Genomic DNA, 23,517 nt, shown 5'->3' with positions numbered 1-23,517 from the left:
TTTTCTAGGACGTAGTTTTCTGCAGGAATTCATCAGAAATTTGCCTCTGAGTTGTGAATTGTTGGGATGGCGCAGCCCCGCCCCACTTCCCCTCCCTGTTGCAGAGCGAAGAAGGGAGTTTGTGGGCCACCCGGTGTGTTTTCTACGTCACAAATAAACTCTTCTTCAAACTGCATCTCTTCATCAGCTCCTGAGTCAAAATTGATTTGAATAAAGAAATAATCAGAAATAGAATTCTAACCTTAATTTTCTTAATATGTGTCCAGTATCAAAAAAATGCCAAAAAACACGTCTGGGTTTTAAAGAAACTGAAGCACTTTTTGATGGGGAACTGAGAACAACATAGACTTATCCTAGAAAGTATAAATCAACAACAACAAAATCTACTGTTCTGAAGCTCTGTCTTAACATAAAAAGTCCCTTTTAAAGATGTTTTTAAATATGTACCCCTGATCACTTTCATGTACAGACCTCCCCTTGCTTTAAACTTCCAGGGCTAGAGATGACCCCTATGTTTTCTTAATAAACAGCGAAAAATAAATAATTATTTGACATTTGACATTTTGTTTGGGCATACATATTAAATATTAAAAGCTTCTATTTTTGATTTTGTAAGACTTTATTAATTTAATTTTATAAATGTTTGCAGACAGAAAGGTTATGTAAAGAAAAAAAGTTATTTTCCTCAATGTTGTAACATGCACAGATTATACAGAACTGCGGATACTTACCCCAGGAGGAAGCTGTCAAATATCAGCATTACAATAAAAACAGGAAAAAAAGAAGGTTATTCAAAATCATAAAGGACTTTATCTTACAAAGTGTTGCAAATAGGCGATATGTATTCATGAAAGATTTCTATCCTTGGGCTTTACAAGCAGATGTTGCAATGTTTTGTTATATTGTGACCAAAGATGAACCCAGCAGACTGTGACTTAGAGGGATGCAGCCTTGAGAGTGCAAGTGGAGAAAAATAAATAAATTCATAAAAAGATGAATAATGAAAACTATAGGAGGGAGAGACAAATATCAGACAAAAGGAAGAGAGGTTCAGATAGGAATCTAGAGGAAAAAGATAAATTGGTTTTCTTCATTTGAACTCAATTCAAGGTGATTTGATTTTTGAGATTTTTTAAGTATGATGTCCAATGAGAAGAAAAACAAAAACAAGAGACAAACTTTTGTTTTGCTCTAATTCAGAAAAAAAAGGGACATGTAATGCAGGGGGATCAAATATCTGAATTTTAGATTTGGTAAAAATCAAGAAATGTGGAATAGCTTGTAGAAGGGAGGAGCAGTTGACCAGTAAGTTACATTATAAAAGAAATCCACTGTGGGGGGATTCAGTCAACTAAGCTGTACACATAGGAGTGGCTGAGGATCCAGCAGCATAGAATACCACAAATTAAGCATGAAAACTCAAGAGAACAACCCAAAGAAAATATGTATGGGGATTGGCTGTAAGACACAGACAAAATCAAACCTCCCTGCTATGTTTGAGTGGGCGTCATACTCACACATGGCTTCTTTTATATCATCCCCCAGTTTAGCTTGAATGAATAGTTCGCTGTATTTGGGTAACACAAGAGCCAAGCTGAGAAAAAAAAAGCAAGAAAAGCACAAATATTAAATATTTTTTATAGAAATTATTTGTCATTTCATTTCCATTTTTATTTAACTTTACAAAAAGTGTTGCTGTGGCAAAAGCAGTAAAAGACATCCTCTAACTTCAGTCGAACCGGTCAAAGCTCAGTTTGTTTTTGATGACTTCTCACCTGTAATCTGTTCCATTGACAGGTCCCCAAGTGTAAGTCCTGATTCCTCTATCTATGTATCTCTGCCAAAAAGAGACAAGCACAAATTATCTAAATGAGACAGTTTCCTCTCTTTTTAATTTCTGTCCAAAAACTGTCACATCGAGAAATCAAAGACAGTAGTGTTTGTTATGTTAAACATGTTTGTTTTTTAGTTATTACATTTTTAAAAGTCAGAACTTTTTTGTATTGCCTTACCTCATCCTGGCTCTTTACCAAAGTATGAATGGTGCGTTCTCCTGTCTCACCATCAATCATCATTCTCCTAATCTGTAAAAAGGTGAATAAGAGACAGATAGTGGTTTCAAACAATCAATATGATTTTAATCTAGTTTGGTTTAGCTGAAAATCGTAGATTCAACAAAGTCCTACAAGCAGCTACGCCTGTTAAAGCATTTCAGGGACTAACCAATTAACCTTTATGAGGAGACTTTTGGGACCTGAATGCATTCCTGCACTTTTGTGTTTTTTTCTCTGTACATTTTCCTGAGAGCAATGAGTTTCCTTGATTCATCAGTGTGTTCACTACCTCCACTTTAATGTCATTCTCCAGCTCAGCATCCAGAAAGTCCAGGGTAACGGGCTCCTGGAATTTGGGGTTCTGTGGAACGGAAACATTTCACAAATGGGACATCATTTCAAATTCAGACAGGAAAAAACAAACTCAGACATAAACAAAACTAAAAATGCATACTCCAACATTAGTGCAGAAATATGAGTACAAACCCATTTAATAAACAAGACCAGGAGGTTTACACACCCAGTTTGCCTTAAAAAGTTTTTTGTGTGTATTGGAGCAGGATTACTGCAGTTGGAGTAAAAGTATTTTATGGTGATATTTTAAAACAAATTAGCATGCTATCCGTCCTGTGGGTGTGTTTCTAAAATATCTTGATAGCAGGGGTTTGTCTCTGTGTAAGTCAAAGCAACTAATTAAAGAGATCTTCACTCAAAATAGTAGGAATGGGTGTTTCAAATCCAAAGCTTGGCAAGAAAGATTTTTAATCAAAGAAAAATTCAGTTTATTAAAACATAATAAGAGATAAGAAACAAGACAATTTACACAATTTACAATTCTACATTTAAAGTATTTCAGTTTATTGGTCAATTCAATTTGTACTATGTTTAGGTTTATTCAATTGAGTTGCAATTTTTTTAAGATAAAAAGTGTCATTGAACCGTTTTTGAACATGAGGGACAAATTGCTTCCAATCTGATTTGAAGTGTCCTCAGCAGAAATTTGAAATTTAAGAAACTATCTCTTATTTAGAGAACAAAGTGTGAATTAATGGTGTTTTGCACGTTTACAGATTGTACACTAAATTAAGAAACAATTTCTGAAAAAAAGTATTCTTTAGCACCTTAACTGTGGTCATTTTTACATGTCAAGTCTGGATTTACAGGTATGAAGTGAGTTCCTTACATGTGAAGGTTGAATGCATGCAATGAAGAAGCAAATGAAGCATGTCGACATAAAAAAAGAAAGAATGTAGTATTAAGATGGATAACACAAGATGAGGCAGAATAAAACATCAAACAAATGATACGATGTAAGAAATGCTAAAAAGAACATGAAGAAACTGGAGTTTTGGGGGTGGGTTAAGAGAGAATGATGAGGGGAGAAATGAAATCTAATGAAAGGGAGAGAGAGGAGACACTAATGAAAGCAAAAGGCGGCACATCAGAAAGAAGCTCTGTGAGATTAGCTAAGGTGTGAGACTGACCAAAAAAAGAAAAAAAAAACACTGTCGCAGCAAGAGAGGCTTTGGTAACACATGTTTTATTCATATGTTAAGAAAGCTCCAGGTCACTATCAGCATTCCTGAATCCTCTATTTGGCTGATTCAGTGAGACAACGTACTGCAAGGGCAGATGGGGAATAAAATACCTTGGTGTTAGAATTGATTCTGAAAGAAACACGATTTTTCTAAGGCGACACACCTTCATGAAACAGTATTGTTGTAAATCTAGAGTCATGGAAATAGAAATGACAAATTGACGGGAGCTGCAATTTAATCTTCAAGTGTTAAAATTAAAAAAAAAAAAAAAAAACATCTTTAAATTTCATTACTTAATTTTGACAGAAAGACATTTGTTAACATGTTCTTGTTGCATTTTGTTTTTATTCAAACCGTTGTGAATCAGGAGCAAACCAAGAAATCCCATTTGAAAAAAAATGTATTAATGACAAGCTCCTCCTTCGCTCGATTCTCATTCATCTACTTGTAGACTAAATCCATGTACGTCTTTGTTTTCTTCGTCTGAACTAGTATTTGGTTCAAAACTGTGCGGCTGGATAGTTTCAATAATGCTCGCCATATTTATTGCACTGGTAATGTTAGGTCGGGGGTGTGAGTGGGTGTAAGCTAGCAGGAGAGCTGTAAACAGAGAGCTCTAGGCAACAGAAACAGGAGCGGGGTTGCTCCATGCCAGTGGACATGCCCACAACTCAGAAGCAAATTTCTAATGAACTACTGCTGCTCTGCAGAAACTATGTTGTAGAAAATGACAGTTTTTCTTTTTTTTGGCTAAACACATCATGATCATGATTAAAAGACAACTGGGAATGCTTTTAAAATACTGGTAGATCAGAACAATTATTGGAGGGGGTTTTAAGAAGGCTTCCCATCACTATAGGGACTCTCTATGACGGTGATATTAAAGTACCTAAAAGTTACCATTATTTATCACCATATCTCACAGACACATGTGCATCATTATAAGCCATACATGTCTAATAGCTACACTTACAGGTAATGCAAGTCGCATATGAATCACCAATATCACTTCAGTTCAGGAATAAATTTACAATCAATGCACAACAGATGGCTGTTTAAGCTCCTTTAGAAGTGATATTTGTGTTGCAGCAGTGCTGTCACATATGCGACACAAAAACTCTAGGACTACCCTGGTAGCTACTCCTACGATGCTGAGCATCACCTCACCTCGTGAAACGTCACTGCATATTTTTTATTGAGCCTGAGCTTCCTGTTACGAATCCTTTTCTAGCCAGGCCATAAAAAAAAACAAAACATGTAGAATGATCATAAAAAGAACTTCAAGTCAATGTAAAATTGAAAATTGCAAACAGTTAAAAGGTTTTTACAAGAGTTTGAAAGTTATTTTAAGAAATCTCTCTAAAAGTAATGTTTTATTTTTTATTTTAAGCAGTTAAGTTGTATAGTTTTTGCCCATAAATACATGCCATTGCATACATTGCTAATAAAAGTAGAAAACATGATTTTAAAAATGAACACAATCCCAGTTCGCCTTGAGTTATGTGAGGTCCACAGTTTGAGGTCCACAAAGGTGCTATGCTGAAGCTCTGAGTAACACCTTATGCTGCCTGTCAGGCCCAGCTTGCATCAGGCTCAGACTTGGAGCTGAAATTGGAATTTGCTGAAAACAGAGCTCTGGTGGGGTCATGGCTATTTTTTTCTGGGTCACATCTTAATACCTGCCAGTGGCACAGAGTCTTGTTGGATTCATTTGACAAATTGAGAGATAACACAGAGTTCTGGCAGGTCATGACAGACTGTAAACTTAATGACATCTCATTGGTGAAAGTGTTTGTCATTTTTCACAGTTAAACTTCAGAAAAACAGGAAATATTCTTAAATCAATACAGACCCCCCAAAACACTTAGTTTGATCAATATTAATATTTGCGAGACAGTACTTACAAACATCAGTTCCAAGTTTTATGCCCATTATAGAGCAAATTAAATCACCCTGGCTGGCATTATTTCCACTCTCGAAGACATTATGAAAACAATATGTCACAGAGATAATCTTTCAAGGTTCATTTTTAAACATATATGCCACTTCAGTGCCAAGTTCTCATATCTATTCAATCCCATGTGGCAGAAATGACCTTCCATCCAATATCTAGGGGCTGATGAAATCAAGTCATATTCTAAATGTGATATAGATTCTCTTTGTGAAGATAGATGAGGCAGCAGCTCACAGAGATGTTGGGAAATAGAGAAAAATGAGAGCCAGCATCATCTGCTAAGATATTATTTAGTGACTGAGCAGTTATAGATGACATAACATGCACAATTCAGAATACTTTTTTTTTTTTAAATGGCTGCACCCAGCAACACAAAGTGATCAATAGTGTGGAATTGCAATACCTTTGGCTGTAGATTCGGGTGTAGTAGGACATATCCGTTAGGATCTATGGCAAAGTAGTATCCATTTGGACCAATCTTATGTAAAACAAAACGAAAAAGTGAAGAAATAAGTTGTTTACAAATTAATATTTAATAGTTTTAATATTGTGATTAGTAAAAGCTTTTTGGTACTAACAAAAATAAAAAATTGAACCAAAAAAACCTCACTATGTACATTTTTTTGTACTGAGCTACATCACCTATTTTTTCAAGCATCTCATCACATCTGGGTGTGTTTAACTCACTGTAAAGCGCGGTGTGAGCTTCTTGATGTCATCAAGAGACACATCAATCCCCATCACGCCAAGAATCAACTGATTCTGATGCTGACAGAGAAAAGCAATGACAGAGATGAAGAAACACGCATCGGACTGAATGCACCCAAGAGCTGGTCTTGATTGATTTTTACCTCGCCGTATCTGTCATCAAACATTTTGGTCCTGTTGAAGACAGGCAGTGTTCCAGTGATGACCAGACCCAGCTCCTGATAGAAAATCCAACCACAGCATGGTTTAACATAAACTCACGGAACAGCCTTGTTTTTTTTTAAACCTGAAAGAGTGATGTCATACCAGAGCATCAAGATACACATTCGTCCACTGAACTTGTTTGGCCTGCTTGTCAGCCAGAACCATTGGTCTTCCCAGGACATCAAGGTATTCCTAAATTACACACAAAAGACTTTTATATTGATGATATATTCTTTTTGTGCATTTGTGAACGGACGATATAACAATATTTTAACATCACCTGTGTGTTTATTCTAATGGCTCCGATGGAGGGAATTTCATAGAAGTAACCTGGATAAAGAATCACAGAGTATAAGCAAAACAAAGCAGCAAAAGGAACTTAAAAGTTTAATGTTAAAAAGAATCTACTCAGTTCTGTCTATTATTTTACACAATTTTTATTTTCTGTACGCCTCATTAATTTTCTATTTACTCCCAAACTGCAAAAGAAAGAAGGCATCTTTTTATTAATTTTGCTTAAAAAAGTGTTATCTATGTGCTCCCTGATGTCTCTTTCGACTGACAACAGTTTTACTAACAAACAAATGAGCTGCTTTTCTACCAAAATGTTCCCTATTTTCATTTGACTCATCTTTCTTTAGACATTCCTGGAATGGTTGGTTGTACAATGCTCTGCTTAAGTGCTTTCATTCAGCTTAAGACCCAAGACAAACAAAAACAACAACAACAATGTGCACTACCTTTATTTGAACAAGCCATCCATTGAATGGGTCCTTTATCGTAGTTATGCTGTCCTACTGAGAAGGTGAAGATTCTGACCTTAAAAAAAATAAGGAATTAAGAAACTCACATATGGTATAGAAAAAATGAAAACTCTCTTATTTATTTAATTTTTAATTTATCATAGACCTACCATATATGTAACAGTTATATCTAGAAAGATGTCTATGAAGTTTAGGAGTCTCTGAAGGAGGTTTCTTAAGTTAACACACTTTGTATGCACATGTGTTTGAATTATTTATGATGTAGAAAGTACATTTTTATTTACTGATACACATCCTGGTGCAATGCCTTGCCTTTAGTAACAGAAAAAACAAAAATGTTCTCGACAGAAGCTGCTTAACCTCAGTGACGACTTCACATTAGTGTCTCATTTTGCTTCATTACGTTATGTTTGCCCAAAAATCTGTGTGCGGTTATATACTGTACCTTTTTGTCAGCGTTGTATTTCTCCAGTATGGACTGAGCTCTTTCTTCTCCTCCATCAGTGAACAACATGATGATTTTGTTGCAGTTTGCTCTGGTCACATTTGTCTGGTAATAGAAATAATAAATATGGAAAAAGCAGATTTTTCAAAGAAAAAAAAAAAAAGAATAACCACTTAAAAATATGACATAGCCTATAGGACAAATGGAAACCACAGAAATTGTTCTAATTTCATGAAATGTTGACTTTTACCACAGTATTGAAGACTTATATTTTGCTAAGAAACATTTATAAAAAGATCCACTTCTGATACAACAATGTATTTTAAGTAAAAACATGTATAAGATTAAATTCCTTTGTTTTTAAGTTGTTACTGTGACATTTTGAACCAGCAGATGGCAGTAAAATACAACAAGTATTTCATTTTGCTTTCAACATTCCCTGAAAAGTTAATTTAACCCTGTGTGCTCAGGCAAATTGAAGTCAAACACACAGTATTTCTCTCACCGCAAATAGCTGCTCAAACGCAAACTCGAAACCTTTAGTGTAGTTTGTGATTCCTTTGGCTGTGATGTTCTGAACAGCATCTTTCAGCAGCTTTTTATTTCTCACGTTGGCTTGAACCAGATGGTCGAAGCACGCCGTTTTCTTCACCCTGGTGTTAAACTGGGAGACGAGAAGTTATGACCTGCGAATTATTCATACAATTACAGGAGGCATGCGTGAGTAACAAACATAAATGCAGTGCACTTTCATACGCCAGCACTCCCACCTGGCCTTGGCTGTTATCAGGAAGTGGTAAACAGACACATTCATCAAACCCCACTAATTGCTTCACATCCTTGGAGCTCAACAATTTGGTACCCATGGAAACTAGATTCAGCTTTAAAAAAAATGAGGAGAGGCAGCATCACCCTCTTCCTTTTAAAGGTGAGACCTCCTCATTAAACCCTAAAGCACACATGGAGAAATGCTGAGCTACTCATCCAAAAGAGGGGTTCCTGTCCTTCTGTCCTTTTAAGGTTTCACTATGCGATAATATCAAATGTTAAGACTTTAGAGAAAGAACACTTTCACAGTTCTGATTGGATAGGAGGACAAAAGAACACTTAATAGTAAACCAGGACATCCACAGCTTTGCAGAACTCCTTTAAAACAATCCTGAACCTCATCGATCTCAGCTAATCAATGTGTCTCTGTGAGATGGCCAGTTGGGAAGCCGAAGCACTGATCTACACAGGCAAGCGAGCAAAACGAGCCCTGACCACACATATGTGTGTGCGGCTGCTTATGTGTGTGTTTTTGCAAGCAGGCTGACAGCCTTGAAGTTCTTTCTCAGGGTGACAATAGCAGATGCACGCGTCTCGGCCGGACTAAAAGGCCACATCACGTTGGCTGCAGTGTGACGAAAACGACTGAATCAAAGCGAGAATGAGTGCAAAGCATAAAACAAGAAAAAAAACACCTGTTAATTCCCCCCCCCCCCCCCAAAAAAAAAAAAAGAGAGAGAAAACAGGGGTCTACCATCGCAAAATCTATTAAAAGGACGAGTCAGGAAAGTGTGAGCAGAAAGTGAGAAGCAGCGAGTGAGAGGAAGAGAACAAAGAGAAGAAAGTGTTAAAACAGGATTCAAAAGCAAGGGAATGAGAACGTGTATGTGTTATAATGAGCTCTCGTATGGATGTGACATGATAAAAGGGAATGCTGGTTAGAAGGTCAGTTTTACATAGAGATAAGCCCATCACATCTAAAAAGAAGTAAAAGTATGAAGTAGAACTACCTTTCATAAATTTATATTTCGTGATTTTTCAGCCTTATCTTTAAAATCCAATCCTTTTGACTCAGTCTCCAATTCTGCTCTAGAATGCCATCTTACCGTACGGCGTGACACAAACCAACAACACTGACTCAAGATAACATGGCTGAACAGGCAGGATGAAAGAAATGAAGGTGAGAAGCCAAAGCAAAGTGAAAACACAACATAAAAAGAAGATAAAAAGAAAGAAAAGAGATGAAAAGACACCAAGGAACCTATCAGTAGTCTTCTGACTTGCCCAGTTAAGGGAAAGTGTGACCATTTTCCTTTAGAAAATGCCAACTTCTTCCCTGGGCTACTGATAATAAGGCTAATGATTTATGGGCAATATTGGAGAGCAGAGATTTATCGACAGGTAACAACACCCTGAGGCCCAAATATCCACCCTAGTGTTGCACATATATCTGAATAAGTGAGCCAGTGACAGAAGATATGGATTGAAAGTGTGAGACAAAGAGGATTCCATGTGTTCTATTAAAGCAGAAACAAAACTCAAAAAGCAAAATCCTTCTTTTTTTGGACACATTTCTAATGGTAAATGGTGGTTTTGTTTATGGGAAATTAAAAAAATATCAATGCAGAAGTTGTAAGCAATACAGCAATGAGCAAATATTAAATATCCTGCCTATTAGAGACTGAAAAGAAAAAGATTTGTTAGATCTAAAAAAGAAATTGCCATTTATATCAAAAAGAAAGCACTGATGGGAAATATCTGAGTGTCTATATTAAACTTCCAGAATTTTAATTTTACCAAATTTCTCTAAAAAAATGACTCGATGTCACCTTAGATCTGTATGGATCCACTTTGACGTAATAATCCTAAAAAGTTTTTTTCAATAGGAAAAAAAGGTGCCATGTCCCAAAATTACCTTTGATAAAACCTGTCAAATTGACTTTTGCAAATATTAATAATAAAATAGTTACAATGTATGATAAAATGCTGAAATAAGTCTTATAAACCCCATTGATGTTGCATATTTACACACCAATAAAACTATTTCATCCTATTATGACATCTGTGAAAGACCTGGAAATAAAGGAAAGTTTCAGGAATCAACATGATCAGTGGATCATCAGAGTAAGAATTAAAGGAGAGAAAGGAAAATAAATGAGAGTGGAGAAAGTAAGTTATAAAAAAGACAAACACTGCATAAATGAATTGTAGTTAAGATACAAATGGAGGAATGAGGAAAAAGCAGGGAAAGAAAGAACACTGGCTAATAATTCATTAAACCCTTTCATGCTATATATGTGTTTTTCCATTCAAGGGGATTGAAAATGTCTGCAGCAGTCTTGGATTAAATGGTACTTTGAGAATTAGAGACATACAGCTCGGAGGGTTGAGATGCTGACTGCCGGACCAGTACAGATAAAACAAAGTACAATTTTGGATTAAAACAGATGTAAGCACATAAAAGATAGAGATTAAACAACATTGAAAATACTAGGGAGCTGCACGGTGGAGCAGTGGTTAGCGCTCTTGCCTCACAGCAAGAAGGCCCCCGGTTCAAGTCCTGGCTGGGGGACCTGAAAAACACATCAACAGGGGACCTTTCTGTGTGGAGTTTGCATGTTCTCCCCCCCCCCCCTGCGTGGGTTCTCTCCAGGGATCTCCGGCTTCCTCCCACCGCCAAAAACATGCTTCATAGGTTGATTGGCAACTCTAAATTGTCCATAGGTGTGACTGTGAGAGTGAATGGATGTGTGATTGAAGATATTCTACCCTGCGACAGACTGGCGACCTGTCCAGGGCATCCCTTGTCTTCGCCCAAGTGGCCAGGATAGGCTCCGGCAACCCCGTGACCCCGAAAGGGAATAAACAGTAAAAAGATGAATGAATGAATGAATGAAAATACTAGGCTATCTGAGGTGTTTATGTTGCTTCTCCTCTCTCTTTCCTTTTTGGATAAACTTGATGGATGGCAACTGTCTCAGTAGTTTTCTGTTGTGAACAAAATGCTTCTTTGTAAAATAACTCCAGACAGTTTGGAAATGGTTTTATAATCCTTTTCACATTCATGAGCTCCAAGAATTACTCCAGGAAGATAATTTCCTCGAGCCAACACACCTGAATGCCTCTGAGCAGCAAACCGCATCTCTGCTTAAGCCACAGTTCCTGCTTTAAGTGAAGGGTGAAGGTGGACAAAGTAATAAATTACCTAGTATAATGACCACCAGACCCCAATTTGTGAGGTCTCTACCAATGAAAAATTAAATTCTCATCATCCACATGTAACTTGTGCATGCACCTGTCTACAAATCGACATAAGTATGAGTGTTTATGCCTCTCCATATGTCGTATATTTTAAGATGTCTGCAGTCGCAAACCTTTGGTGTGCAGTGGAATGAAAACAGAAATGCACAAATGTTTTCATCCACATGTAAAGACGTCTTTGAGTCCCATCTGCAAAAACATCCCTCACCATATTAATTACTGAGGTTTAGAGCATTTAATAGCCTATCACTTACATAAACAACATTGACGTAGTCATCATCTGACAGAGTCTCCAGCATCTCGCTGACGGATGTTCTGATCAGCTTTAGGGTTAAACCAGAAACACTCCCACTTCTAAAGTGAAGAAAAAGACAGATTTCCATTAAAACATTAACTGGACTCAGTTTTATTTACTCTGATGATATACTAATATTATATTAGTAAAAGCAGTGCATACTATTTATTATCTTAAAAATCAGTATGATAAAATGTAGAGATGACATGAGGAGACATATGAAATCTACTCACGCATCAACAAGGATCAGCATGTCTTTGGGTGACGCAGCTCCTTGAATGTACCTAAATGAAAGGAAGAACACATCTGTGTCAGCAATGTTGGCTCTTTTATTCATAATCTGAGGACTAATGAGGGTGGCTGTGGTGCAGCAGTAGGGTGGTAGGACAGTCAACCTCTGATCAAGAGGTTGATTCACGCCTTGCCCGCCCATGTGTCAGAGTGTCCTTGGGCAAGACACTGAGCCCCACCTTGCCTCTGGTGGAAGGTTCGGCAGCGGAGCCGCCACCAGTGTGTAATGGGTGACTGGTTCTGTGACTGTAAGGCGCTTTCCTTTAAGGAAGGTAAAAAGCGCTATACAAGTATAAGCCATTTACCATTTAATATGGTCCATAATGGTTATGGTAACATTTTTGCTTTCTGCAACATGAATGATTTATTGTCACAGTCTGAACAGTCATGAAAATTTTGGAAAATTATTGTGACTACAGTTTAAACTTAAAACTTATATACAAAAGAATGTGGGTTATTAGAAAATAAGACTTGACATTCAGATATTTGGAATTGATGTAAAGATATAAAATGTCCCCTTTATGTTACGAAACATTCAAATCATTTCCTATTTCTTTTTTTTTGCTTGATAAAAAAACATTAAAATAAAACGTGCACAATCCCATGTTCTTCAAGTTATACTTAAATCAGGACATCAATAAGCTAGTATTTGTCTTTTCCAATATTCTGAGAGAAACCCATGTAAATACACTAACATATGCAGAAATGTCCAAATTAGCACATTAAGGTGTGGATTGCTGGTAATTTTCCTACCATGGCCTCCTGCGGACATCATAGAGATCAATTTTACTGGGAGTCTTACGGGGGTCCATCCATGGGGAGGCTTCAAAAGAAAAATACAAATATGTAAAAATATAATGTAATATGCAAAAAATGCTAAATCTTACTTTGGTTTGAATTTTTTGTATGTGTTTGACTATAGGTGTGACTAAATACAGACAAATCAAATAGCGCTTTACGATCAGCTTAGTGTGGAACTGCGCTCCAATACCATTTTGCGCCTTAACCTAAAAACATAACCTTACCCAATTCGTCAAAGGAGAGACGGGAAATGTCAAATGCAAGGAGCGGAAAGTCTTTTAAACAGAGATTTTCCTATTACTGCACTTTTCAAACAGTTTTATTAACTAATATATTAGCCACCCCCAAAACGGAAAAAAACCTTCAAATAAGTTAAGTGTTTGCACTTTTACTTGATTAATTTCCACAGCACAGTCTATATTTCAGTACAGCAAATTATTTACAAAACCTGACATTGTTTCCACTGTTTTACTGCAAACAGTTAAAGGATGTCCAGTTCAGATCATTTCTTATTTTTAAGAACTGTACAACATGCATGTGAACTTCCAGCAAACATGAGCTTGACTTTTGCAGTCATTGCTGCTGAAATTATGGCTGATTTATTTATTTATTTTTTTACACACCATTTAGTATAGTTAAGAGCTATCCCAAAAGATATTGAGTACAAACATTAATACAAGCTTGTGCGATATTATATATAGAGTATAGTATATATATATTAGTATATATATATATTAGTATATATATATATATATATATATATATATATATATATATATATATATATATATATATATATATATATATATATATATATATATAGTATATCTGCACAGTTTTATGAACTCTTCCCCCTTTTTTAATGTGATGATTTTTAAATGCTTGAAAAATAAATAACTAAATTGCACTTTTATTTATTTATTTATTTTCTTACCAGGATAGTAGCGAGCCAAGCCAGTAGCACTGCCAAACACCTGCCAGAGGAGGGTTGGATCATCTTCTCTATTCTTTTTAAAGACATCCTCCAGGGCCTCAGTCCAGTTCAGCTCATTCAGCACAATGGTAGCTGGAAATAATAAAAAAAAACAACAGCACAACATTCATGGGCAATCATGTACTGCGTTCGAGAACATAGTCGAGTGTGAAATACATTCAGTATATTAGAGGTCAGCTGATATCATCTAACGCAGTCAGATACATATCATTTAGTCTGTTGGCATTTAAACTCCTAAATACTGTTGTAACTTCAGGATTTTAATTCTCTTTATAAGAACCAAGTTATTCTCCATAGTCCCCATCTGCCCGATTTATGATGCAGCTCGGTATTCATGGGATGTAACTGCTTTCTTTAAAATATAAGCTAGATTACCATTGGTTCCAGTCGATGTAGTGAGAATGCCATATTAACACCTTGATCAAGATTCATGAAGATACTCAGTCTCTGACAGTCCACTTGAAAAATAGGCAAATGTTAATGCAGATATGAAGCTTAAGAGTACAAATCCCCAAGAAATGTCTTCAGGCAATAAATGACTTTGGTGACAAAATTAAACAGAATTTAATTTTATCCGAACAATCCTATTGTTTTTTATATGTGAGTGCGTGACAGTGCATGTCTGTGCATATGTGTGATTGATAGTGTGTGTTATGAGAGGCAACGAGCATTATGGATGTAATGGCACAGTATCCAGACAGCTCAGAGCCACATTACCTTCACTATGATGGATGGAAACTCAACACATGCTGCCCCAACTCAATCTTCCCTTTCTTTGTCTGTATAGTGCTGTTCCGTGGAACCCTCCATCATTTTTCGGTTTCCTCTCTTTGTATTCCATACATGTGGTGCATCTGTGTGACCATACGTCTGTGTTTGACGCTGTGTAAGCATGCAGTGTGTGTGGGACACATCAGAATCTTGTGTTGAGTGCGTCATGGCTCATTGATGTGCAAAGCAAACACTGTTCATTTGCATGTGTCTCTTGAGGGGGAGATTTAATGAAGGCTTGGTTGCCAGCAGTGCTTGTATTTTAATACAAGAAGAGAGAGCAAAAAAGCCATGCAGTGTGAAGGTATGGTGTGCATGGGCAATTACCATTGACGTTTCTAACTATTTGTTGAGTTTAAAAAAAAAAAAAGCAGAGAATTTAGCCAAAGAAATCCCAGCTTTTGCTATACAAATAGGATTTCTTTGTGTTTGCTTTAAATAAATAAAAAAGCAGAGAAATCAACAGAGATGTATTTACATATTGGCCACAAATGTACTGGTCTATACAGCTAAAATATCACTTATTTCTTGATAAGTTGTGCACAAGCACAGATTGAATGACTAACATGTAATTCTGCAAAGTATATCAACATGTTTTATTAAAGTCTGCATTGACTTGTAATACTTAAGATACCCTATGGAACTTTGTATAGAAAACTGCATCGCTACAAGAAAATAGACACAATAGCTCCTGTGTATCTTTTATTCTGAGAATCAAATGCCTGCCCCTAGCATGACCTTGATGTCAGACAGAATTTGCATCTACTGTACAGATGATTTCATCTGAGCAAGGAAGTATGAATTGGAAAAAATAGGTTTTGACCCTTTATACTTTTTGTGGAGAAGAGTAAACTTTAAACACATTAAATTGTCCTCAATGGACAAAAGAAATAAGCAAGAACTTTTTTTTTTCAATAACCTTTATGCAAGTTTTATTTTCGGGTTGATTTATGTCATATGTGTACAATATACACAAAAGTATGGAAGGGGAGTAGAACGTAAGAACCACTCAGCATCAGGTTTGAGCAGATTGTGAATATTCAAAAAGCAATTTTCCGTTCCTCTTTTCCCTGAAGCATCCATTTAGGGACTATTTTCCAAATAGTTTAAACTTTCATTAGATCAGAGGATTGTGCTCCTGGTCTGAGAGTCATTAAAGCTCCTATTGACAAAAATCTCAGGGGGCTGGTATGCAGCTTGTATTAAACAGGGTTTACTTAGTCTAAACTATAAACCACACATTAATAGTAAAAGTGCCTTTGAGTAAAATAGAATTACGTTAAGAATTACGTTAAATGTATCTTTATTTAACTCTTATGTTAGTTCCCTGAAAGACATAAAGCCTTTTAATGATGTTCTTTCTGAAATGGTTAGTTTTTAATTATTACATTTAAAGAATAAAGTATATGATAGATACACCTTTATTTAATGTATCTGTGTATGTAAAAGTAAATTTGACATCCTGAGTCTGCCCTTCCCTTTTAAATAATTTGTGTTAGTTTAAACATGTTTTTTTATAAGGAAATATATATTCCTGATATTAAACTAACACAACATAATGAAAAAACTACAGAGCCACACTAAATGTCAAATGTTGCTATTTCATTAGCATAGAGCAGTTATTGTCCTCTAATGAGAAGTGTAACAGCACGGCCAGTTTTACTCATGCAAAAAAGAAATCAAATCACTCAAACTAATACTTGTACATTATAAAGTTAGAGGGAAACAAATATCAGGCTTTTGATGCTACTTCTGCAGTCAGTGAGGATTCATCTAGAAAACAGATGGTGTTGGTTAATGAGGAAAGCCACATGTACTGTCAAAGTTCATGTGCAGTTCTAAACATAGAATATAACATTATGTTAGTTTACCATCCTTTTTCTGGGTCGTAGCACTTTTTGGTCATGGAGTCAGCAAAAATCTCATCAACTTGCTGACACAAAGTTTTAAAAGTCAAAAATATGACAGTGTGTAGCATCAAATCAAAAAATGTCAAGTTTTTTCAAGGGTTTTTATTTTTTTTATGACACACCATTGCACTGGATTAAACCATTTCCATCTTCTGTCTATCCCACATCATGTGTGATCCTGATCCTTTCGTTAACACACTCTTTACTTTAGGACTCATCCACTTCCGTACTTGTTCATTCTTTTTAAGGACCACCGGCGTGTGCTGGAACTCATCCCAGCTGTCAGATCGGCAGTACGTCATGGTGCCACCAAATGACAACCGCCCCCACCTCTCACCACACACGATTTTAACATTCACTCCTGAGGGACCAGGGACCAAGGCATGATTTGTAACAGGAAGTGCTTGCTCTAGTAGTTTGTAGCTAGTTATTTTACTACTATTGCCTGGGACTATATCTTTGACCCTAAACTATTTCTTTAACCCTCTGACAGCTATTGAGGCAAAGGTGCATCAAACCATTTTGGCTCCAAAATTACCTAAATTGAGAACCTACATGAGAGCAAAACATAATTTATTTCACAACTGGAAATCAATTCAAGTGTCAAGGGGTTAGAAATTAAAAGAAAAACAATGCTGTTAATCTAATGAGGTAAAAAAACAAGTAATGAATTTATATTTTCCCCTTTAACATTTCATTTACCTCAACCCGAAGAAATATAAGACTTCAGAGTTTACAGTAGACAAAGACAATAATTTAGCTTTAAGTAAAATCAAATTAAATTTGAACTGTTTTGTTCTAATAATGTTAACAGCAAGTTGTTTGATTCTTGCATATCCTTTGGATGGATTGTGCAATGCATGCTGGTTGCTTTCTCATTTCATTCTCACAGCAAACAGCATCTTTAAGCAGAAGGGAGCTGGGATGAGTTATGGCTTACAGCTCATTTAAGGCTTAGAAATATATCAAAGGCCAAAAAATAACAAAGTCACGATGAGCTTAAAGATGTTCAAATAAATGATTTTTTTTTTCAAGACCAGTCCCTCACCTGCATCTGGGGAAGCAGAAAAGTTATGCGTAACCTTGAGGTCAGACGGATACCCAGCAGGCTAACAACCGTGCTGTGGCAAATCACTATGTCCTGCTACCTTTTTAAGTCACTGATGATGCACCACATTTCACCAAGCACTAATTACTTCCCCAACTATCTAAATACAAACACGAAGAGACCCCATGTCACATAAACAAGTTAACAAGCAGCAGTGCAGTCTCATGGGTAAAAGAGGGACCCTGTCATGTCATTATGCCTCACTGCTCACCTATAATGCGATGATAGGATTATGAGCAAATTGGTAAAACAACTGACTCAAGTCAAAGAACAACTCTTTTACTACAACGATTTAAAAAATAAAATCGTGCTTAAGAAACTATATTTTAGTGTCAACAAAAACCAGACATTCCATCAGTCATTGACATTCAAACTGAGTTGTTAATATCTGAGGCCCCTGAAAGAATCTGATGACTGAGCCAATTGTCACCACATGATAATAAAGTGAACAGCAATGTGCTTTAAACCAAACAAAACTCAAAAACAAAATCCTGTCCACGATCTTGAGGGAGGTGGTCCCTTCTGACTACATTACCTTAGATATTTCACAAATTTATATTTAAAATCACGATATTACTTTAAAAAAATGTAACGAATTTACATCTATAATCATGACTCAGAGATGAGCATTCACCCTCCGCTGCAGAGGCTCACTGCACAGCAGAGCTGTGGGCTCAGTGTCGAATGCCTTAATAATACATGAGGCATGTTACATCGCAACGTCGAGGTGGTCTGTGACACACACTGAATCCATCTTCTGTGTCTTGTTTATCCATCTGTAGGTTCAATTTTGCACTTGACTTGTGCCAAGTATGGAGAGACTCCTAAGTTGCTAATATTATGCTTCAGGACACAACAGTAGGGTGCGCCAAAGAACATTTTGCAATAAAATACCTTGGTGCTGATTAAAAGTCTAAGCAGAACTCTGTGACTGGGATCAGAAAATCTCAATGCCATCATGTGTGCTCTTACCAAGCTGGCAGGCCGTTCTAGTATGACCTTTGTCAGATTTGCTCATATTTTTCATCAGTTTGTTTCTTTTGATAGTAAAAAAAAACAAATACTATAGTCTGTAGTAGCAGGACACAGTGATGACACCTTATAACCTAAAGAAAAGCATCACAGGGTATTCTCAGAGAAGTTTAGCTTTTTCTTGTGATTTGTTTTAACCACATATTGGAGTGTAGAATTTGGTACATAACATTTCTAGAATTTAGAGATTATGTATTTTTTTATGCATACTGTCTCGAGTTTACTTGATTAATTCTATGTTGCTTATGATTAACACACAAATATGTGGATATTTATATGACTAAAATCCTCTCTATTCTGGTATAAAGAATTGAAAAGATGATGCATTAGGTGAAAGCAAATTCTTATGTTCAAGTTCAATCTTTTTTGTGTTCATTTAAAAATAAAACTTATTTGAAAGGAAAAGAAAAAGCAGGCACAAATCCATTTTAAGGTTATTCAGGCTGCCTGCATCACAGGTTCATTTTTGCTAAAAGATGAAATAATGGGTGAGAGGGGATCCTTTTATGCCATTTCGCTTTAAAAAAATCCTTATTCAGCTACAGACAGGTTTGCAAGAAGCAGAATCTGTAAACAACATTTCATAATGGGTTGAAGTGTCAGCTGTCGCCATGGTTACCACTTGCGTTTGAGTGTGTATATGTACTCACAGCCATCATAGATGTCAGTGGGAATGTGGACAGCCGTGTGGTTGAGATCAGTCAAGCGCTTGAACGACGGGTCCTCTTTAAAGTCTGGTCGGATCCGATATTTTCTCCCCTCTGTATCATTTGCATCCAGCTGAGGGAAAACAGTTGGAAGATGCAGCCTTTAGTGTCCGACTGCAGGTTTAAAGGAAGCACACCAGTTCCCTACGAATGATTTGCTAAGGCATATAAAATAGTTAGCTATTTCATTTATTTATTTAATATTTTTGCCTTAGCCAAATCCTCACCAAACCTTGTCTGACACCATTTTAGTAAAGTAAGTTCACGTCCACTGAATTTGCTGGAAAAGCAAGTAAAATTAACTGTTTACTTAATGGTGTCATGTCTTTGCCTTGGTCTCACTTCATTACTTAAAAGGATCAGAAGCACACATACGTAAAGTCTATGTGAAAATGCACACAGACTGATATGCTTTTGTCAATTTCCATCAAAGCTAACAGCAGAGGTGAGAAGAATTACAGAGGAAAGAAAGGATGACTTATGCAAGAACACAAAGCAAAGAGTCAGTGAGGTGTTGAGACAAAAAAAAAATAAAACTCAAAACACACAATGGGGTAGTAAGGAAGAATAGTGAACACTTGCTTCCTAATAAAGCAGCAGCGTAGCCAGCTCATACATCTCATCTGTCAATTAGACAAGAAACATGGCAGAGACCTCTTCACCTGAGAGAGTAGGAGAAAGGATGACAGAGAAAAAGCTGCACGGGAAAAAAAAAGCCTGAGTAAGAGGTAAAGGAGGGACAGAAAAGGCTTCAACAAATGGTAAAAATTGAGGGTAAAAAATAGATGTGAGGAGTAAAAAAGGAAAGGGAAAAGAAGAGTAAAAAAACCTCAACAGAACCAACTGCACTGTACTTACATTGTCCTTTGCATTGTAGTAAGAAATTTCCCCATCCTGTCAACAAATCACAAAGAAGCACAGAAAAAAGGCTTTGATTGAGAAACAAAAAAAAGGCAATGTTTGGTAATTATTTACTATCAGCAATTTATCAATGTACCAACTATTATCAATCATGATACTTCATGTGCGCTCAGGAAATAAATGAAGCCAGACTTTTTTTTTTTTTTTTTTATGAAACACTTAATGCAAAGTGGCTACCATTTGGATATCATTTTACACTTTCATTTTTTCCCACTTTGGAAGGACCCTAAAGTAGAGCCCAAAAACAGTCTTAGAAACTTGCATGAATACAAGAGTTTGGAACGCGGAAGCATAAATGCGTTTCTCTTTTTAAATATCCTTTTTATTGGAAATGGTAGATGAAAAGTTGCATTGCTGAGTGTGGTGAGAATGTAGCTTTAGACAGTACTAAAAGAACGTGTCCTATTGTATAGAACTAAACCAGTTACCAAGAGTCCGGCTCCGAACATCTTTTGATCTATTGTAAAGGAGTTACCCCTGGTCTTTAATTATGGACAAGGAAAACAAAGACATACATGGATTTATATGTCTGCAATTGAATGCATTGGAATGATGCAGAGCGGGGCGCTTATGTTCTGCCAATTGTAGTTTGTAGGTAAAAACTAAAGAGTGGGGAGGGCATTAAGGGGGTTTGGGAGGAGGGGTCGGAAAAAATGGCGGGTGAGGAGGGTTGTAGAGGGTAGAGTAGTGATGGGTGGAGCTGTGGTTGCACGGCGATCTCTGGGTTGTTTGGGTCGGGTGGGGGACTGGCTTGCGGAGACGGGGCTCCGGCTGGGTGGTGGGCGGCTCATGGGTCCTCTGGGCCCTGGCTTCCTCCTTGGCCCGCGTCTCGGTGTCTGGCGCCCGGTGGCCCCCATGGCTGCCGCCTGGTATGGCGAAGCGCGCCTGTCCTGTGGCCTCGGGGCCCAGACGCTGGGTTTGCCTAAGCCTCCCAGCGCCGGGGGGGGGGGCCCTACAGGGGCCCCCTCTTCGCCTGGCTGGGTGGGTGGGTGGGCAGCCCCCCCCCCCCCCCTTTCCGGGCTTCGTGGGTCCGGTCGTGGGGGTGCTCCTGGCTTGGGGGTCTCCCCCCCCCCTCTCCTGGTCTGGCTGCTCGGGCTGGGAAGGATCTGGTTCCCCCTATGAACACACGGTTCACTTCGGCAGCATGCACGTGCACGTGCACACTTCTCCCTGTCTGCTTCATCCCTCCACCTAACCCAAAGTGTATTGATGGACAGATATCTTCCGCTCATCTTCATGTCAGAATATCCCCTTTGGATGTAATATTTGTCGTCTCAGCAGATCTGGTATAATTATTACAAAACTTAAAATAATAATTTATTCAAGTCAGGGCTTGTATCCCCCACTTTCTCCACCTCTCTTCCTTTTATTCTCTTCAGACCCTCCTCACATTCTTCCCCCTCTCCCTCCCCACACACACTAAATTTAACAAATAAATAAAAAAACAAAATTGGTTTATACAAACTTACACTCTGGTTTTTACAACCTCTTTTTGTAATAGTAAAACCTATCCAACACAAAAAGCCTTCAGCTCTCATCTGTTTGTCCAGTTGTGGGACACAACAAGTAAAAAAACAAAAAAAGAAACTGCATTTTTTCCCTGCTCCTGATTCACAACAATTTTAATAAAGAACTACTCAGAAATGCAGTTTTAATCCTAATATTCTTTGTATATGTCCATCATGAGAAAAATGCTTCAAGAACCAGTTAAAAACATCAAAAAACACAATTTTCATTGGAGTGGAAATATCAAGGAAATATCTAATAATATCTAATAATGACAGACATCTCCAAATTATTCTGGTTATTCAGCACTTAATACGTATCTACGTATTTTCAAAATAAATGGAGCAATTAGTCATTTAAATTAGAAATTGATGGTGTGTATATTGTGTCCATCTGTTCTGCATTTTGTGTCTCCCTTGTTACCTCAAACTCATCTTTCCATTCATGCTCCATCTGGAATACTTCAGCAGCTGTGGCCAGTTTCTAGGGAAGAGAAGTGGAAACACCTTAACTAAGTGTTCCTCTCAACATCTGTATCATTTTATTGTACAAAAGACATGTAAGACTGAATGACAAAGATTACTCTAGAAAGAAGGCATGACATTTTATTAACCACGTGGTTGTTGCAGTCTTGCGGCACTCTAGCCTTCTAGGAGGAAAAAGGGTCCAAATGAAAAGGTTTGAACTTCAGAAACCCACTGTAAAAGTGGGTTTATGAAGACCAAAAAAACAATTTAATATTGAAAGTGTATGAAATAGCAAAGCCCTGGATAAAGTCAAAACCAAGTAAATTACCCACTACAAGGCTGTCAATCAAACTAACAACATGCCATAAATGTCATTATCCTTAGTTTTGCAGCTGCACATCTTTTTATACATTTAAACACATTTAATATAATGTAATAGAGGAAATATAACAGCTGCTCTAATGGAAATAATACCAGGAATAAAATAAAAAAACAGAAAATTAAATACAAATTGATTCATCAGTGAAGAAATGATAAGCAATTATTCTATGACTTTAGATAAAACGTTTCACTGCACTTCAATTGCAGAAGAAAAAATTTCCTTTTCAGAATTGTTCAAAGAGTAATATCATCCTTTCTTCTTTCATTTTTAAGAAACGAGGGCAAATCTTTGAAGCCAAAAGGCAGTAAATTAAAAAAAAAAGACTGTTCCACATCATGGCATGTAGCTGTGAACTATTTTAGCTATCATTTTGAAACAGATGATCGTGATGCCAGACAAGATGGAATATATGTGTTAAAGAATCACCATCATCTAAGCAGGAGAAAGAAATAAGTATAGAGGAGCACTGTTATAGAACAATCTGCATGAGACCATGTGGGAGGAAAAGAAAAAAAAAAAGAAAAAGGACAAAGCTTAATTGCATTGCCTGCTTCTGACCTGCACATGTTTCTATGTGTTGACATTCATAAAGCAACTAAGCAATAAGCACAACGATATTAAAATACTTAAGATGTA

The 23,517-nt window shown here is 36.9% G+C and overlaps 1 protein-coding gene across 6 annotated transcripts in view; it reads right to left on the bottom strand.

Annotated features, from left to right (window-relative positions):
- The window catches only part of cacna2d1 (calcium voltage-gated channel auxiliary subunit alpha2delta 1), a 63,492-nt gene that overhangs the window by 19,477 nt on the left and 20,498 nt on the right, over positions 1-23,517 (bottom strand). For 4 of the 6 annotated variants that reach the window (XM_023955904.1, XM_023955903.1, XM_023955906.1 and 1 more), the window contains exons 4-24: positions 22,456-22,515; positions 20,464-20,499; positions 19,549-19,678; positions 14,018-14,149; positions 13,036-13,105; positions 12,225-12,275; positions 11,951-12,050; positions 8,173-8,331; positions 7,668-7,772; positions 7,199-7,277; positions 6,739-6,788; positions 6,561-6,650; positions 6,398-6,472; positions 6,234-6,314; positions 5,950-6,024; positions 4,760-4,819; positions 2,344-2,400; positions 2,013-2,084; positions 1,776-1,837; positions 1,518-1,594; positions 732-743 (exon numbers count right to left, since the gene is read on the bottom strand). In XM_023955904.1, coding sequence (XP_023811672.1) covers positions 732-743; positions 1,518-1,594; positions 1,776-1,837; positions 2,013-2,084; positions 2,344-2,400; positions 4,760-4,819; positions 5,950-6,024; positions 6,234-6,314; positions 6,398-6,472; positions 6,561-6,650; positions 6,739-6,788; positions 7,199-7,277; positions 7,668-7,772; positions 8,173-8,331; positions 11,951-12,050; positions 12,225-12,275; positions 13,036-13,105; positions 14,018-14,149; positions 19,549-19,678; positions 20,464-20,499; positions 22,456-22,515 — 1,633 coding nt within the window. Of the gene's footprint in view, positions 1-731; positions 744-1,517; positions 1,595-1,775; positions 1,838-2,012; positions 2,085-2,343; positions 2,416-4,759; positions 4,820-5,949; positions 6,025-6,233; positions 6,315-6,397; positions 6,473-6,560; positions 6,651-6,738; positions 6,789-7,198; positions 7,278-7,667; positions 7,773-8,172; positions 8,332-11,950; positions 12,051-12,224; positions 12,276-13,035; positions 13,106-14,017; positions 14,150-19,548; positions 19,679-20,463; positions 20,500-22,455; positions 22,516-23,517 lie in introns of all 6 variants that reach the window. The other 2 variants (XM_023955907.1, XM_023955908.1) reach the window with 1 other exon arrangement.

This window comes from Oryzias latipes, chromosome 6, assembly GCF_002234675.1.
Source record: "Oryzias latipes chromosome 6, ASM223467v1".
Lineage (NCBI taxonomy): Eukaryota > Metazoa > Chordata > Actinopteri > Beloniformes > Adrianichthyidae > Oryzias > Oryzias latipes.
Note: the sequence above shows the minus strand (reverse complement) of the source record. Positions and strands in the feature narration are given on the sequence as shown.